This window comes from Neofelis nebulosa, chromosome 9, assembly GCF_028018385.1.
Source record: "Neofelis nebulosa isolate mNeoNeb1 chromosome 9, mNeoNeb1.pri, whole genome shotgun sequence".
Classification (NCBI taxonomy): Eukaryota; Metazoa; Chordata; class Mammalia; order Carnivora; family Felidae; genus Neofelis; species Neofelis nebulosa.
Window position 1 is genome coordinate 709348 of NC_080790.1, and position 16447 is coordinate 725794.

The 16447-nt window shown below is 55.6% G+C and overlaps 1 protein-coding gene across 1 annotated transcript in view; it reads left to right on the forward strand.

The window, feature by feature from the left end:
* SNTG2 (syntrophin gamma 2) overlaps window positions 1-16447 on the forward strand; it is a 180065-nt gene that overhangs the window by 60704 nt on the left and 102914 nt on the right. The window contains exons 5-6 of the mRNA XM_058682379.1: window positions 11944-11987; window positions 12092-12133. Of these exons, the coding sequence (XP_058538362.1) occupies window positions 11944-11987; window positions 12092-12133 (86 nt within the window). The remainder of the gene's footprint in view (window positions 1-11943; window positions 11988-12091; window positions 12134-16447) is intronic.

Genomic DNA, 16447 nt, shown 5'->3' on the forward strand with positions numbered 1-16447 from the left:
CGAGGCGGTGAAAACAGAGCAGGGGTGAGTCACCCACGCAGACTGGGCTCTTGAACAGTGGAAACGTGTCCCCTCCTTCTCCCCGACCGCAGCCCCAGCCCCAGCCCCGTGTCAGAGCACATGGCAGCCCTGTGGTTGCGGGAGAGGCGGCCTCGGCCTGGGACCCCATCACCGCGTGCTCCACAGGTGTGTGTGCGCAGGGGCTGTGGCGTGGACCTGTGGCTGGAGTCCGTGTCTACACAGAATGTGAATTCCCCACAACAACCTTGACTCATTCGTGCAGAGAAGAGAGATTTTAACCGCACATTTGCATCTGCAAAAAGACCATTTCCGCCCGAAGGACATTGAGTCATCGGCTCAACAACACACGCTTCTCCCCTTGTTGAGCGAGGTTACAACAGGTGGGTAGTGTTTCATCAGGACCGAGGCTGAGACTCAGGGCCTCCGAGGAGACCAGCTTGTGAATTGCGGCCAGTGCGTGGCTCTCTTTGCATACGCCTTCCTAACACGAGAGGATTTTGGTTCTGTAGGAAGTGTGGTTTTGATGAAATCTGTAGGTAGCAGGAGAGCTGCACTGGTCTGTGCATCACGTGGGTCACTCTTGTTGACGTTTTCAAAGATTTCAAAACCGTCGTCCCTCCAGACTGGAGCGTTCCTGTTGTACTTCCGGTGATACCGTGGAGCCTAGATGCTTCCAGAACCTAGTGCGTCTGTGCAAGGGACTGTCCCTACCTGGACTGGGCCATCTGTCTGGTTCCTTCTGTGCCATGTGGCACATGGGGTGGGCTGATTGGTGACGGAAGGAGGACAGCTCGGTGTGTTTCTGTGATGTTGCAAACGTCTTTTCTACTAGTGTAGGTTTTCATTTGTGGATATGAGTGTGTCAGAGGAGAGGAAGTAGGATTAACCAGCAGATAAAAATCAGAAAAAGCTTTTATGCTTAAATTAGAGGGAAAACCTCCATTCTCTGTGGAGGGACAAACAGGTGAAGGCCATGTGCAGAGAGCGCCACCGTGAATCGAGGCTGTAGTTTTGAGAAAGGTGGCCGGTCACCCCAGTCCTCCTGTCTCTGAGCCGGGGCCCCCGAGGCAGCTGGGCCAGTAGATTCCCCCACTTCCTACTGGTCCTGCAGCCAGAATGTGCAGGTGCCTCCTGAGCAGAGTCCCTGCAGGGGTCAAAGAAGCTTCCTGTCTTCTCAGGCTGCCTCCATCCCGGCATCGGTGGCCGGTGAGCTGAGAGCCAGGGCCCTGTCCCCATCCATTGGGTCACCTGTCCCTGCACTCCATCAGTGCGGTCCTGCCTCAGTCGGCCTCAGTAGCTCAGGCCTCTTCTCAGACACGAAGACGGATGCCCCCACCCTACTGCTGTTCGGCCTGTGTTCCAGACCTGTTGCTTCCCTTTTCACCGAGTACATATCCCACACCCTGAGCTCTTTGTAAAGTCTGCATAAATGTTCAACCGACTGTGAGCTTTTAGAGACCCAGGCTCGGCGTAACGCCACTCACCTCGGAGTATGGCACAGGATCATTGTTTTACGGGCAGGGACGCCCTTGGCTGCTGGAAATCTGTGCCCAGCTGTCGTGTGCCTCTGGTGTCGGGTGAAAGTGTGGGGCCCCGTGTGCTGGAGCCCCGGGTCCAGGCGACCTGGAGACGCACGTGGCAGCCAGCACACCCGTGAACTGGTTCCCAGTCCAGCAGTCAAGTCAGGATTGGCTCCTGGAGACCGGAGACTCCAGGTGAGTGGTGGGAAGGGGGACACTGACTGGCCCTGGTGAGACGGCCGCACCCCCACATGGCCTGGGTACCTCCCTGATGTGGCAGGTGTCACTTGCCCACAAGGAAGGCCTAGGTGTTGAGGGATCGTCTGCAGCCTCGGTCCCACTGGGAACGTGATGTGCACCTGGCTTCACGTTCAGGAGCGAGGCGGCTATAAACTGTAAGGTCAAAGGGGAATGTCAGCTCGGGCTGTCGTTCATCTGTGCATTTGTGCAGCCACGTTCAACAAATCATGTCTTTGGAAGAGTCTCTGTTCTGGGCAACCAGCGGTGATGAGCCCGCCATCACATCAAAATCGTCAGGCAACATGATGAGTAAGGTATGTTCAGGCCGCGAACATAGGTTCCGCTGTGTAGGAAACTAGGCCGTGTGATGACGGACGTGAGGGAGGGTTTTGTGCGACGTGGTCTGGGAAAGTCCTCCTGCGGGTGATGTTCAGCAGATACTGGCGAGAAACGGAAGAGTGTAGCCCGGGTCGCCTCTGCGGGAGCGTGGTGCACGTGGAGAGGAGGAGACAGGGTGGTCGTCAGGCCGGAAGAGGCGGAGACACGGTGGTCATCACGCCAGAGGAGGTGGAGACACAGGTGTCGTTTTGCTGGAAGAGGCGGAGACACGCCGGAAGAGACAGGTGGCCGGGTGTTCGGGGCCTGAAGTCCAAGGAAGGAGCTTGGGTTGTATTTACCAGCGAGAAGGTGGTTTGCGGACTTTCCAAACGCAGCATTATAACGTCTGTTCACGTTAAAGAGCCACCACCCGGCTGCTGCGGGAAGTGAGCAAGAGGGACCGCGCTCTTGGACCTCTTGGTGAATGTGGGGGCAGCCGCCAGCCTCTCAGGTGCTTTGAAGGGGAGCCCAGGCGCGATTTTACAGAGACACCACGGGGACTCCTGCTGGAGTCTCTGTATCTTTAGCTTCAGCAGCATCTGACGGCATTTGGTAACATGACACAGCGGACACGGGGATCAGCAGATGTTGGAAATGCGGGTGGGGGTGGGGATCCACGCCCCGTGGCAGGTGCATGCTTAAGGGTGCTCGGAACGGGTCGGGGAATTAGAACAAAAGAAGCATTTGAATTAGGTTGATTTTCTAAGAACTTAACCTCCATGGGGAGGAGCGGCTGCCTGAGCACCTGGGGTGTGAAAGGAGGGGGCCTGAGAGGGGTCTGGAGGCCGAGGGGCCGGGTTACCCTCTGGCTCCTTTAATTCTTCAGGAAGAGCTTTCCCACCTCCTGCAAGCGCATGAAGTCCCTCTGGGGCGCAGGACGCACCCAGAGGCTCTCCCCGCACACCCCGGTGCCCAGGCCCCCTGGGACAGACCCTGGCAGACCGCGGTGCCCCGCGGCCTCCAGCCAGGCTGAGGCTCTGAGCTCAGAGGCCCGGTGAGTCCGTGATGTCTGCTCACATCATGAGGAAAAGGTACAAGTGTTTATTTTGCTTGGGGATATTTATTAATACTATATACCTAGTAAGTAAAGTCTTAAAAATATCTTTCCTTGGACGTTTAACATTCCTTCAATTCCTGAAGCCCTTCAAGTTATTATTAGAAATTTCTGTTTGGTAACTTCAAACCTCGTGAACAGGGGCAGCTCACTTGGCTTGTAAGATCACAGGCTCTCGCTCACTCTCGGGGACCTGCTGCTACACTGAGCTCCCCCTCGCTTCAGGGGGCAGTGAAGACACACCTACTTCCTGCCCTCCTGGAGTGTGCCTCATGCTGGGGAAGCCAGGTCACCCACAGGGACACAGATAAATAATGGCAGGAGCGGATCGTACTGCAAAGAAAAATATGAATTTTACTTAATGCTTTCCGTGTCTGGGCATTCAGCACCCTATCAGAGAGGGACTCTCGTGACCACCCTCGTGGTGCAGTGAGAACGCTGAGGCACAAGTACACTAAAGAGATTGTCCAGAGACACATGGCTGGCAAACGGAAAAGCCAGGGTGTGGCCCACGTGGTGAGTCTCTGAGGTCGTCGTGAGAAATTGCCCTGAAAATCCGTGGATTCACATCCAGGTAGGGGTGTCTTTGGCTGTGAAATAGCCTAAATGTCCAGTGGCCTGAAGGGATAGGGTCTGCTTTTCTGACTCAACAAGAAGCCAGCGGTCCAGGCCCCGGCATCTCCCTGTCCTTCCACGGAGTCGTCCCTACCAACGTGGGCTTCGCCTCGTTACCTGTTCCACGTTTACAGAATGGCTGCCTTTCAAGGCAGTAACCCTCTTTCCAGGTGGGGCAGAAGAGAGTTGGCGAAGGCCACCTCCAGGAAGGGCCGTCTTTTCCCGCAAGAAGAATGCTTTCCGGCATCGTCCCCACCTACTAACTGGGACTGCACCCAAGTCACCCTCGGAAAGGCCGAGGGAATGAGCTTGCGGCATGTCTTTCGGTCAGCTCTCTTCAGCCCGAGTTCAGGGGAGCGCAGGGCCTCCTCTCACCAGGAGGAAACACCGGGCTCTCCGAAGCAGTGTGAGCACGTGCACCTGTCGTGGGGGAGGTGACTCGGGGCTGGGCAAGTATGGGGGGGGGGGCGCTTGCATTTTGTCAACAACGGTGCCTTCAGCAGCTTCCTTTCCTTGGACACAAAGGGCCTTGTATGTACATTAGCTCTGCTCTTTCAAACCTTGATGAATCCTTCTTTTGGGCCACACCATTGGGCTCTTTTCCTTGGACCCTTTCCAGCTATATCCCACTTTCTTGTGCTGCTTTTCTTGTGTTCTTCTGCTGATGAAGCTTGTAGCTGGCTTCCAGCCTGTGTGCTTGCGTCTGCGCCAAGAGTGGAATCCGTAGCTGCCGAGGAGCCCTTTCCCGTTGGCGGATGAGGTCTGGGGGCAGGGATGTTCGAGGAAGTGGAGATAAGGAGAGCAGGTACGGCAGTTGTCGGGCCTCTTAACGGTGAGCTAGAAAACACTTCCTTCTAGAGGCTCCGGATTCGCACGGAAATCTTCCCTAATTTACTGTATTATGTTTCACACACAAATTTCCTAAAATACGTGGTTTTAACTACAACTGTGACTTATGACTCCATTTGTTAATAATTAACAAGCCATAAGTGGTTACCAACTGGAAAAAAAAAATCTTAGAAATAATGTAGTAGGGTTTTCCTTCCTTAAGTGACAAAACTCCAGCATTTCATAGCAGTTAAACTTCTGGTTAGTGATGACTAGTGAGTACGTGTTCCTTAAGCCTCTTGTGATTTCAGTGTCTGAAACTGATGCTGCATTTACCTTGTGAAGAAACGTCTCAAACAGAAAGCGCCCATACACTTGTGGCCTTTTATTTACTTATTATTTAATGATCACACAAAGGAATACAGGGGTCAATGGAAATAGTGAAGAACCCTAGACCCAGGACAGTAGGGTCCAGTGCCGCCCTTCTGCAGATCCGCGTATGCCCCTCCCCTCTGTCTGGTCCTCCTGCCCTCTCCTTACAACTTTCTGCATTTCCTAAATGCATCCTGGGTGCTGGTTCCTTTCCAGACCCCGAGACATGGAGGTGTGGAGCACAGGACCTCAGCCTGGAGGAAAACTAGGTCAGTACTTGAGTACATACATGGAAGTTGCACTGTTTGTGTGCGTACACGTGTGTGCGTATGTGAGCCTGTTCTGTGTAGAGTTACAGATATGTGCGCGTGCGCATACACAGAACGCAGACATAACCAACAAGAGATCAAGCTTCCTAAGCTGAAGGTAACTACCTCGGAAGGTGTGGTGTAGAGCGGATTCGCGGTTGCCAGTTAACACTCAGGGTCAGCTGTGCTCGGCCCCCTCTGAAGGACGTGAGCAAACTGCACGACTCTGGGGCTCCGTGGGTGGTGGGCGTAGGATGCCCTTCGAGGAGAGCTGGCCCCGGAGACTCAAAGGTAACCTGAGGAGGTCATTCATCCTGGTTGGGCTCTGCTCTCCTTGCTGTGAAGTGATCAACGTGGCGTTCTGGCCCGGCACCGGAAGTCGGGCCTCCGCAGCGGGTGCGCTAAGATTTCACAGGAGAGGCGGGGCAGCTGGACCAGCCGGGTCCCCGGGTTACCCCAGAGGCCGCCAGGGGCACCACAGACCCTCTGTCGGTGGGTGCGGTGAGGGACGTTCACTCTTTTCTTGAGGAGAGCAGCACATCCGGTGGGAGCCGCAGGCTGACCAGCGGCCTCTGCCGCGTGCGGTGCTGACGGGCCCGACCCTGGTTTCTCGAGTCCGGGGCCGCAGAGAGGGCATCGCAGTCTCGTGCAGCTCAAGCTGCCCTGTTGATCCCGCCAGTGAGGAGCGAGGTATTTAGCAGGCGAGGGTGTCTTCCTAGTTTGGGCCCACACCTGGTAGGTAATAGATGCCCCACAGAAATTGCTCAGAACTGGGGAGGGGGGGGGCATGTTTGGTTTTCCTCTCGCAGCATAGAGGTGTGTCACGTGGAGTTGTGTTGTGTGCTCGGAGCTGAGCTAGCCTGTTGTGCGGGGACGCAGTTCTGCCTGAGATCAGTCTCGGGTGCGCTCCTGCGTGTCTACTCCTGGCGGTGTTGAGTGCACCTCCCCAGGCCCACCTGTCCACACCTGCCCACGCCTGCCCAGGATGCGGAAGTGCGGGCCCCTCAGGGTGGCTGAGTGATGTCATCACCCAGAATTCCACTTAAAAACCTGAACCAGTGGGGCGCCTGGGTGGCTCAGTCAGTTGAGCGTCCGGCTTCGGCTCACGTCATGATCTCCCGGTGTGTGAGTTCGAGCCCCGCGTCGGGCTCTGTGCTGACGGTTCAGAGCCTGCAGCCTGCTTTGGCTTCTGTGTCTCCCTCTGTGTCTGCCCCTCCCCTGCTCATGCTCTCTCTCTCTCTCAAAAAAAAAACAAAAAAAAATTAAAAACTGAACCAGCCGTAGGCAGCAGGACACGGAGGGAGATGTCGCAGAGCCAGCAAGGAGTTCTGCGTGGGTGGGGTGTTCACGCTGAGCATGCAGGTGTGGTGAGTGTGGCCGCATCCTTTGAACTTGATGCTTAATTCTCTGTGTGGCGCTTCTGTGTCCTTGCCCAGGAGTATCCAGCGACCCTGTCCGGTCACAAAACCGTAAACGCCGGGCAGAAATTCAGCCCTTTGCGTGTGGCTGGCCTTGGTCACCCACTGACCCCGCGCATCGTGCCTCAGCCTCGTTCCCACGGCAGCTCTGCCTCGCCGGGCTTCCCCCACCCTTCTTGGGATGCAGACCCCACCCCCTCGCCTGCCCGCGTCTCAGACGCGCCAGCGCCACCGTGGTTGTGCGTGTCCGTGGAGTCGCACACAGACCTTGAGAACGTTTACGCTTTTGGAAAAGCGAAAGCAGCGTGGCTCCTCCGGTCGCCTCTCGGGGACGGAAGCTGCTCTTCGATTACCCGCTTCGTACTGTGCCGGATTAAGGGGGAGAAGAGCGTCTCCGCAGAGAACGACGTTCACAGGGAGCCTCTCGATGTGGCAGAAATGAAGCGCGGAGCTTCGTGCCGCGTGCAGAGAGCGAGCACAGGGAGGCGCTGGACGGCTGGCGGCCGTCACCCCGCTGTCACCCCGACGTCACCCCGACGGGCTCCTCCCGCTGCTGCGGCGCAGCCTCCGCCCCCGCCCCCGCCGCTCGCCGACGCCCCGCGGGAGGGAGGAGGCGCTCGCCGCTCGCAGGGCCTGTCCACTGAGGCCGCGCCCGGGGGCGGGGGCGGCCCCGTCGCAAACCTGGGCTGTCCCACATCTAGTTCTTCCGCCGCCGCCGCCGGACGCGCTCGGAGACCCGGTCGGTTCCCGGCCGCGGAGCAAGTCCGGGTATCACGGCATCGTTCGGGTGGGCGTGTGGGCAGGCCCGGCCGGTGGCTGGTTTGAGGCCCGTGTTCAGGAGACACGTGGGCCCTCTCGAAACTACCCAGAAAATTTCAACAAGAGGGAGGGAAAGAGAGGAGCTTGTGCGTTAGCAAGGGCGAAACGGATGAGAGCCAGGGTCTTGCACGCGAAACTTCCGTTGTTAAAAGCGAGTAAGTGTCCTGGGCGAAATGTGGGTTCTCATAAGGCCCCGCTGAGTGTCAGACTGGGAGCAGACACGCTGTGCTATTCGTGCAGATGTTCGCACGTGACACAGGACAGCATTTCTGCAGCCACGTGTGGGGATTTCTCTGAGGGGAAGCAGAGGTGAGGTGGGCCCGCTGCCTGCCCAGCTCTCCAGCCTGCAGAGGCCGAGCTTCTGAAGCTGCGGCCTTGGGGTCCTTAGACCTCGGGGTGTCTGAGCTAAGTGGGTGCAGCTGTGGGTCCCCTGGGCCCCTGATTTCCAGCCTTCTCTAGAATTTTCACTTGCATCTGGCGTCTCACTGCCATGAGTATGTCATCACCGTATAGATTTGCGATTGATTTATTTTCACATCCGGGATATTTCATCAGTTTGGCTGATTGCATGTTAAAGCTTCCCCCTCCCCCTTCCCTGCTTCCAGTCGGCACTAACTCCTGAATCTGTAGCCGACGCTGAGCCCTTCGCGACCCCTGCCGTCTTGCACGCCCAGTGAATGTGCGACAGGTGCCCGGGGAGCCGAGCACCAGCCGCCTCAGGAAGCAGAGGGAAGAGTCTGAGCTCCATTCTCGTAGACGTGACTGATTCAGGGTGCCGTAGCCTTGCAGTGACACCGCTCAGACCCAGGGCCCGTGTGCTGGGCTCCCGTCTCACTGCCCCTGAACCAGCAGAGGTGCCCGCGGGGCCCCCACCTTCCTGTCAGTTCCGTGGGGGAGCCTGCCTTCAGCGTGTAGAACGAGGTCCAGACACGCAGGCCCACGTGCCCACGGCGATAGCAGGTCAGCCCCTGACCCCTTCTGGGGGTCCGTGGATCTCGGTAGACCCCGCTCTGAGATGGGTTAGGCAGCACCCGACCGGAGTTGTGCGCACACAGCCTGAGACGCCCCTCCCGCTTGGGGCGGCTGAGTGCAGAGTGGGAGCAGAATTTCTCGCCACACTCGCCTCCCCCTGGTTCTTTCACCAAACCCCAGTCTACTTCCCGCGTCCAGAGAGCCGGCCCTATGGGGGAGGAGGCCGCGGGGCCAATCCTGGACCGAGTTAGGGGTGGAGAGAGTCGGATGAAGAGCGTTTCCGTGCCTCTTCTTGTTTACTGGAAACAAACCGATGAATGGCATGATTTTAAAGCTGTCGAAATAAACAGAACTTGAAACAGATAATAGAAGTGGACTCATCCTCTGGGTGAGAAATGCTGAAGCTCTGTGGGATCCTGTCACACCCTGCGGGGGCCTTGTCACACCCTGCGGGGGCCTTGTCGCACCCTGCGGGACCCTGTTGCACCCTAAGGGACCCTGTCAAACTCTGGGGGCCCTGTCGCACCCCGTGGGACCCTGTCACACCCTGAAGGCCCTGTTGCACCCTTGGGGACCGTGTCATACCTTGTGGGACTGTGTCACATGCACCTTGTGGGACCCTGTTGCACCCTGCGCTTCCTACAGAATTGCCAGGAATGGGGGGTGTTCTGGACAGGAGTTTATTTTCAGAAAATCAGACCCAAATTACTGAAGGTGATCAGTCTTTCCCTGTGATTCTACAGTCACTTGAGGATTCTGCAGAGCCCGTGTGTGCGTGTGTGTGTGTGTGTGAGTGAGTTGGGGGGCGGGGTATTTCTGAGACATCAGGGTGGGTTATACAGCAATCCAAGGTATCAAGGTTACTTTTAACAACTGCCGACACTCACTTTTTTGTTACTGGTTGTTCAATTTTAACACATAACTCTTATTATTGTCCTTTTTCTCTCTCATAAAAGTGAAGACAAGAATAGTTAAGTTTTAATAGCAGGTAATCAAGCAGAAGTCAGTATCAAAGGCCATAGTTTCTCTCCACAAAGGAGCAGTGACTTAGTGGCGATGTGGGCTTGGGAACAGATGGTCAGTGCCTGAGCAGGGATGGGGACACAGACCGTGTTGAGGGAGCAGGAGTTAGACAGCATCTTCGGGGAGGCCTGACCACAGACTGAGCCACCACCAGAGGCCCTTCCTTGGTCCGTGTGGACAGAGAGAGCTGGGAGGCGGTAGAAGGCTTCATGTGAGAGTACAGTGACAGGTGCACGGGGAGGAAGTCGTTCTGATCATGAGAGACAGCCTGGCCCCAGTAGAGTCAAGGGGATGGCTCAGTTGTACGGCTGGTCCCACAGCTGGAGACAGAGGTCCCACAGCTGCAGAGGGGCCGGTCCCAGGAATGGAAAGGGGGTGGTGGGAGCAAGGAGGTGGAGGGTTCAGGCATCTGTTCTGAGGGCTGAGAACCAGGAGTTCAGACGGGCCAGGTGGGGCTGGGAGTCAGTGGGTGTTAGGCACAGACACAGCAAGACAGAGATCATACGTGCACATGAAACGATTATATCTCCATATGTAAATATATGTTAACATCTATTGAATAGATTTGTATAATTTCGCAAATAAAGACCTCACTGTTCAGACTTTTAAGACTTCACATCTGAATGTCTGGAACCAAAAAAAGAAAAATTCAGATAAGGTTGAATTCCTTACTACCTGAGTTCACCTTTCCTATAGATGCCATTTTTCCAGAGCGACTCGGGATGAAAGTATCATTCACTGAAATTCAGTGGAGGCAAGTATGTGCGAATCACGAAGGGAGGTGTCGAGAGGTTTAGCCCTGCTCTGAAGGATGCGGCATCCTGAAATTCTGTCCCGCCTGTAACATGGTGTTCAGGGCCTCACACAACATGGCCGCTGGCCCCGCAGCCCCCTCCTCGGTCCGGCTTGCCTCACCCCGTTCCACCCGACCGAGCCTGGAGGGGCCCCTCGCTCGCGTGCTCTCCCTTTTACCGTTCGGCTGCAAGGGAAACTCTGGTGTCTGTGTTCTAGGTTTTCTGAGGCCCCCACTGCACCCACAAAGTTAAGCGTCCTGCACCTAGGGTTTTTCAAACGCCATGCACACCTCTCGTGCTGGGTCAGGACTGTGTTTAGGTGGGGACTCTACCGTGCACATTTTACAAAGAATCTGCACAGCCAGTAGTCGGTAATCCTTCTGTCGCCGTGTGTGGGTTTTCACCTGGTAGACCGTGAGCCCCTGAAGCCAGCATTGTCCTGTTCTCTGCCCCCAGCTCAGAGCTGGAGGGGGTGCAGGAAGGACGAAGGAGAGCAGGAGAGAGACCGGGAGACAGAGACAGGGACATTGGTCACACCAATGGGTCACGCGGCTTTTCTGGGCAAAGCTGCCGTGGAAGTGAGAACCCTGTTAGCTAGCTGAGATCAGTACCGTTACGTTTAGTGATGTGGGCTGTATTTCATTTTCAACAAAGCTTAATGTCATTACGATGACCAGAAGTGATATTAACTCACCTTAAACACATACAGGGAGCGTGAAGAGAATTGCAGTGTTTAAAGAAGAGCGTACTCTCTGGCTTCCAATATTTAACCAAAGACTTAAAAATTAAAACCAATCCTCATGAAGGCAGGAAACCGCAGCACCTTCTATTTGGGGCAGGTGCGTCAGTCTTCCTGGAAGCCGTCTCTGCGTCTGAGGACTGGAGTGGTAACGCGGACGGCACCGCGAGCCTCCGGTCTCTGCACGGTCTCTTTAATTAAAACCGTCTGTGTAAATTTGTCCCCAAGAAAGAGCGGAAATGCTAAAGAGTTTCTGGGTTTCCTGCTTCACGGCCTGTGCCAACTTGATGAAAACCGGGAAGCTGACTTTCCGAGAACGTGATGAACTTCTTTCCGTATTAAAGGGCTCTTGTGTGTCTGGGGAGGAACTCCCTTAACGTGCTCAGCTTGATGGGCGGGACCTGCCTACCCCCTTGTGCTGGCACTTCCCACACCTGCACGGGCCCTGGTACGCGCACCCACACACACCTGCTGCACACCTGCACAGGCACGCACGCTCACACACATATTGCACACCACAGGCCCGCGCACACCCGCGCACACTCACACTGCACACCCCTGCGTGTCGCACACACAACACACATGTATGTGCCCCCTGCACACATTCCTACGTGTGTTCACCCCACACGTGTGCGCACACATCTCACACACATGTTCACTCACAGCCCACACGTGTGCACACATGTACCTGTGTTCACCCACGTGTGTGCACACACATGCACACACATGTGCACACACATAAGCCATTCCAGTTGCTGTGGACACTGAGCTTAAACGGGGCCCTAAAAAGAGCGATGACCTCAATTTTTCTTAACACTGTTGCCACTTTTGCAACCCTGCAGCCGACCAGACAGGGATGTTGTTCGTCGGAGACGCCGTCCTGCAGGTCAGTATTTTAAACTTGAGCCTCCGCCCTGTTGTGTATTTTAAAGTGACAGTAATCAGTGATCATCCTCACAATTTTCAGCTCTCAATTTGTTGTCTACTCAGGTCAACGGCATTAACGTAGAACACGCGACCCATGAGGAAGTGGTGAGTGTGCCTCGTTTCTTATTTGTGTTCTTATATCGTAACGATTTTTCTCTCTAAGTTGTATTTCACTGAGTGCGTTCCTAGACACAGAGCTCCAGAATTGGAAGGAAAGCTTAGAAAACTTAGTGAGGGTGCTCCCAGAGGACCTGCGTGAAAAGCCCAGCGTGGCAGCGAGGCGCGTCCCGTACGCTATGTGATTGGTCCTCACAGGCTGAGCAGGGTGGAAGGAACTGCTCCTATTCCAACTGGGGGACTGAGTTCGGGGAGTGTGGACCCAGCCCCCGGGGCAGTGAGGACCGCTGGCTTGCTGGAGCACGCTGGTGTGTAACGTGGGTAGACCGGGCAGGATGTCCTGTGACACACGCACCTGGTGACCGTCTGGGACAAGGGCTTGTCAACACGCACGTGCCCCAGCCTTCCTTCTGTGGGAGAGGACTTTGTCCAGGTCAGGTCAGGTGCAGGATGCCAGCAGGGGTGAAATGAACATCCACGTGAAGTTGGGCACAGAGAAGCCCTATGTGCTCACGTGTGGCTGCGGCCAGGACGGCACCAAGGTGGGGAGGCGTTTAAGCTGGCTCTTGAAACCGAGAAGGTGGGGGATGGGTGGGTGGTGCGGTCAAGTGCAGAGCAGGGGTGGTCACGGGGGGCGAGGCGGGAAGGAACACCTCCCCCAGAGGTGTCGGTGCCCCCCACAGGGACTTTACTCTGCACGTTACAGGGAACCAAGCATAATGTATTACTGTCCCTGGGAAGGGTCGGCGTGCGTCCATCCGTCAGTGTTTATCTTTCCAAGAAGCCACCTCCTGGCTCACGTAGGGCAAAGTCCGCTGATGCGGTCCCCCTGAACTTCCACGACACTGGCACAGAGTCCCCAGTAATCTCAGCCCGTGAAGAGTTGTTCGCTGTCCCCCCTCCTCGCTCGGGGCCCTGGACCTGTGCCAGGTGTGGGGAAGGCGCTCACACTGGGGATAAACGTGTTTCTTGGTCTCAAGCGACGTTCTCTGCAAAGGTTTTGTTAGGGTGAAGAAGCCCATGACTCGGGGGGGCCTTGTGCATCACAGTGACCCCTCCTCGGTCCAGCATTCATCCAAGAAACCAATTCTTGAGTAAACGAGGTGCATACCTTGTAAACAGAGATATTCTAATATTTGACACAAATATACTTTTAAAATCACACTATCAAATTATATGTCTGCCTCCTTTTTTATTTTAGAGAGAGTGTGTCAGGGAGAGGGACCGAGGGAGAGGGCAGGAGAATCCCAAGCAGGCTCCACACCATCAGCACAGAGCCCAATGTGGGGCTTGAACCCACCAACCCTGAGATCATGACCTGAGCCAAAATCAGGAGTCAGACACTCAACTGCCTGAGCACCCCCAGGACCCCCACGTCTACATTCTTAGGTGACAGAAAACACGTGATTGCAACACTGCTAATGAGACAGATTCCATTGTTCAGGTTCATAAAGTTCATAAAAATATTAAATTTGTGAAGACCTCAGAAATCATAGTCTCACACGCTTGCCTTTAAGAGTGAATTCTAGCTTCAGTTAATTCTAAAAGGACAAATGTCGGTTTTGCTCAACACAAAGGATCCACAAAATGAATCGTAATCACCCGCATTCTGCCCAAGCTTTGGAAGAGTTCTGATACGTGATGGGGACAGAAGTCTGTTTATTTCCACGTAATGCGTCTGTGGGAATAAACATGCAACTTTCCCTCTTTTTAATACACTGTGTATTTTTTTCCACGTCGACGTCTGTCATCAGAACTGCCATGGCAGGGAGTAAGTGTCCTTGGGCACGTGTGTGCGTTGGGCGCGTTCTGAGACCCGTCACTTGAGAAAACGGAAAGTCAGAACCTGACACCTGCCTTCGGAGCTAGGAGGTGCCTGGAGAGGAGGTGACTGCTCACGCAGCGGGTCCCCGGCCACGCGGGTCAGCGAGGAGCGGGGGCCGTGGTGGGTGTGCAGGCAGAGCTCACGGCAGTCGAGGGCTGGAGCAGGGTCTGTGCTGTCCGGACCGCGTGACGGGTTTCATTTTTCCGCAACAGGGTCAGAAACCGTAGAAGACCTCTCCAATTTGTGATAGGATGTTAATTGTGGTCTCACGTAGCAGACTGAGTTCTCAGGTGCTGCGAACACACGGATGAAAATTGCCGTAATCATTAAAAATTCACTAACTTCCAGAGCCTCCTATTTAAGTTGAAATTAGTCATTTTTGTACATATTTCAGTCATCGGTAGGACTTTTGTTCTCATGGAGGCCTCGGGATGGTTTCTAAGTTCAGGTGGGTTTGAACGTAACCCACAGAAATAAAGTCAACTACATGTTGAGGACAAAATAAAGAAAACGGGTGGCGGGTCCCTTGTCCCGGCTGTGCCACCACAGTCTGCCCCAGGGGTGAGCCAGGACAGAAGGATTTCCCTGAGAGTGGACGCTCGCTTCCCCCAGGTCACCCACGACAGATATGCGTGGGACGTCTTTTACGCCTGATACTATGGCATCGGATCATGCGGAACGAGGCCTCCACCCTCAGGGTTGAGTGAGGTCTGACGGGGGAGCGAAAGCTGCACCCCTGCTGGCGGCGAGCCACCCGATCCTGCGTCTGCTCTCAGCTCCTGGGAGAGACACTGAGCCCTTGAGATGCCTGTCACCCCGTCCCAGGGACGTCGCCCTCTGCCTCCTTGTGCAACCCCCCACATATTCTCTTCAGGGGTCGGGGGTTACAGTGCCCTCTGTCCTGCTCCCATGAGGACCTGCCCAGAAGCTCTGTTGCCGTGAACTGACAGAAGATTCCAGCAGCCTTCCCATCTTGTGGGAAGGAGCGTTAGAGCTGGAGAGCGTTAGAGAGACAGGCTAAAATGCATGGATGGACGACAGACAGACAGACGGATGGATGGGTGCATGGATGGGTGGATGGATGGACGGACGCGATTAGATTAGATTAGATAGATGATAGATTGTAGATAGATAACAGATGATTGATAGATAGATAGATGATAGATGGTAGATGATTGGTGGAAGATTCCATGATAGAAGTAGATAGGTAGGTGATGGAGATGGGTGATGGGTAGGTTGACAGGTAGAGATAACTTAATGACAATACTCTCTCACTCCTGAGTTGGAAAGTTGCGGGGGAGGTGGTTCTCAACCCCACGGCACACTGGAATCAGCCAGCACCACACAGAGATTTCACTAGATGCCTTAGGGTCAGCATGATTCCTCCCGAACGTCCAGACCTCTTAATCAGTAGAGTTCAAAATCAAGGAGTGGGAAATAAAACTTGGATGGCGTCGTGGTTGTGGTTTATGAGCGAGGTGTCACGTGGCCGTGGAAGGAGCCGTGGTAGTCGAGAGTCCTGTTCACGGGCTCACCTCTTCCACCAAGACCCGGTCCAGCCCGGTCCCCAGGGGTAGTGGGGCGGGTGACAGGCAAGCCTTGGTGGACAGTTACTGTGTGTTGTGGCTCGTTGGCCCGAGGTCGATCACTGAGACCCTGCCAGAGCCCGGGGACCAGCCTGCTCTCCCAAGGAGCCTTTTCAAGACGAGAGCATATGTATTAGCAGATACGGTTTTTCTGACGTGGCTTTAGTCCCACACCCGAGGGTGTGCGTGTGATTGTCCTGTTGGCCTCCCCCAGGAGCCGCCTACAGGGCCTGTCTGCACGGACCCCCCGGCCCCTTCGGGTCTTGGGCCGTGCTGCCTGGGTTGCTGAGCCCTTACGTGGCGGCCGTGTGACTACGGTGCTGAGCCTTGTCACGATCGGCCGTCTGGAAAGTGCAGATGGGGCTGATGTCCCATCAGGATCCACAGAGACCCGGGGGTTTGGTTGGGTTCCTCGCCGTAGGGGTGCAACCTGCAGCAGTTTGTCCTTCGGCCGGAGTGTCTGACCTGCCCCAGGCCACCAGCAAAGCCCACGGGGGGGTCCCAGGCTTGCACGTGTTTGTGGGGTCGTTTCTCTCTCCCTCACATCACCAGGTCCTCCAGGGTGCTGCCTCGCTTCCCCCAAGTTGGATAAGCATGGTGTCCCCACGTAGCAAACCACGATGCCCCCTGAGAGGCCCCGGGCCCGGGTCCTGTGGAGCAGAGACTGACAGGTCGCTGGCATGGCCCCAGTGCTGCCCTCCGAAAGCAGGCTGTTTCTGCCAACAGCTGGAACCTACAGACGAGGGAAGGTCGCTGTGCCGGTGGAGGGCATCGCTTGCCACGGAGCAGAGCGCACCTGGACAGCAGTGGGGATTGCAGCTGGGGTTCCATGTGTTTGCCAGCGTGGCTGGTTTTCTGGGGTGTGAAAGTGGTGGAGGGAATCCCCACGTG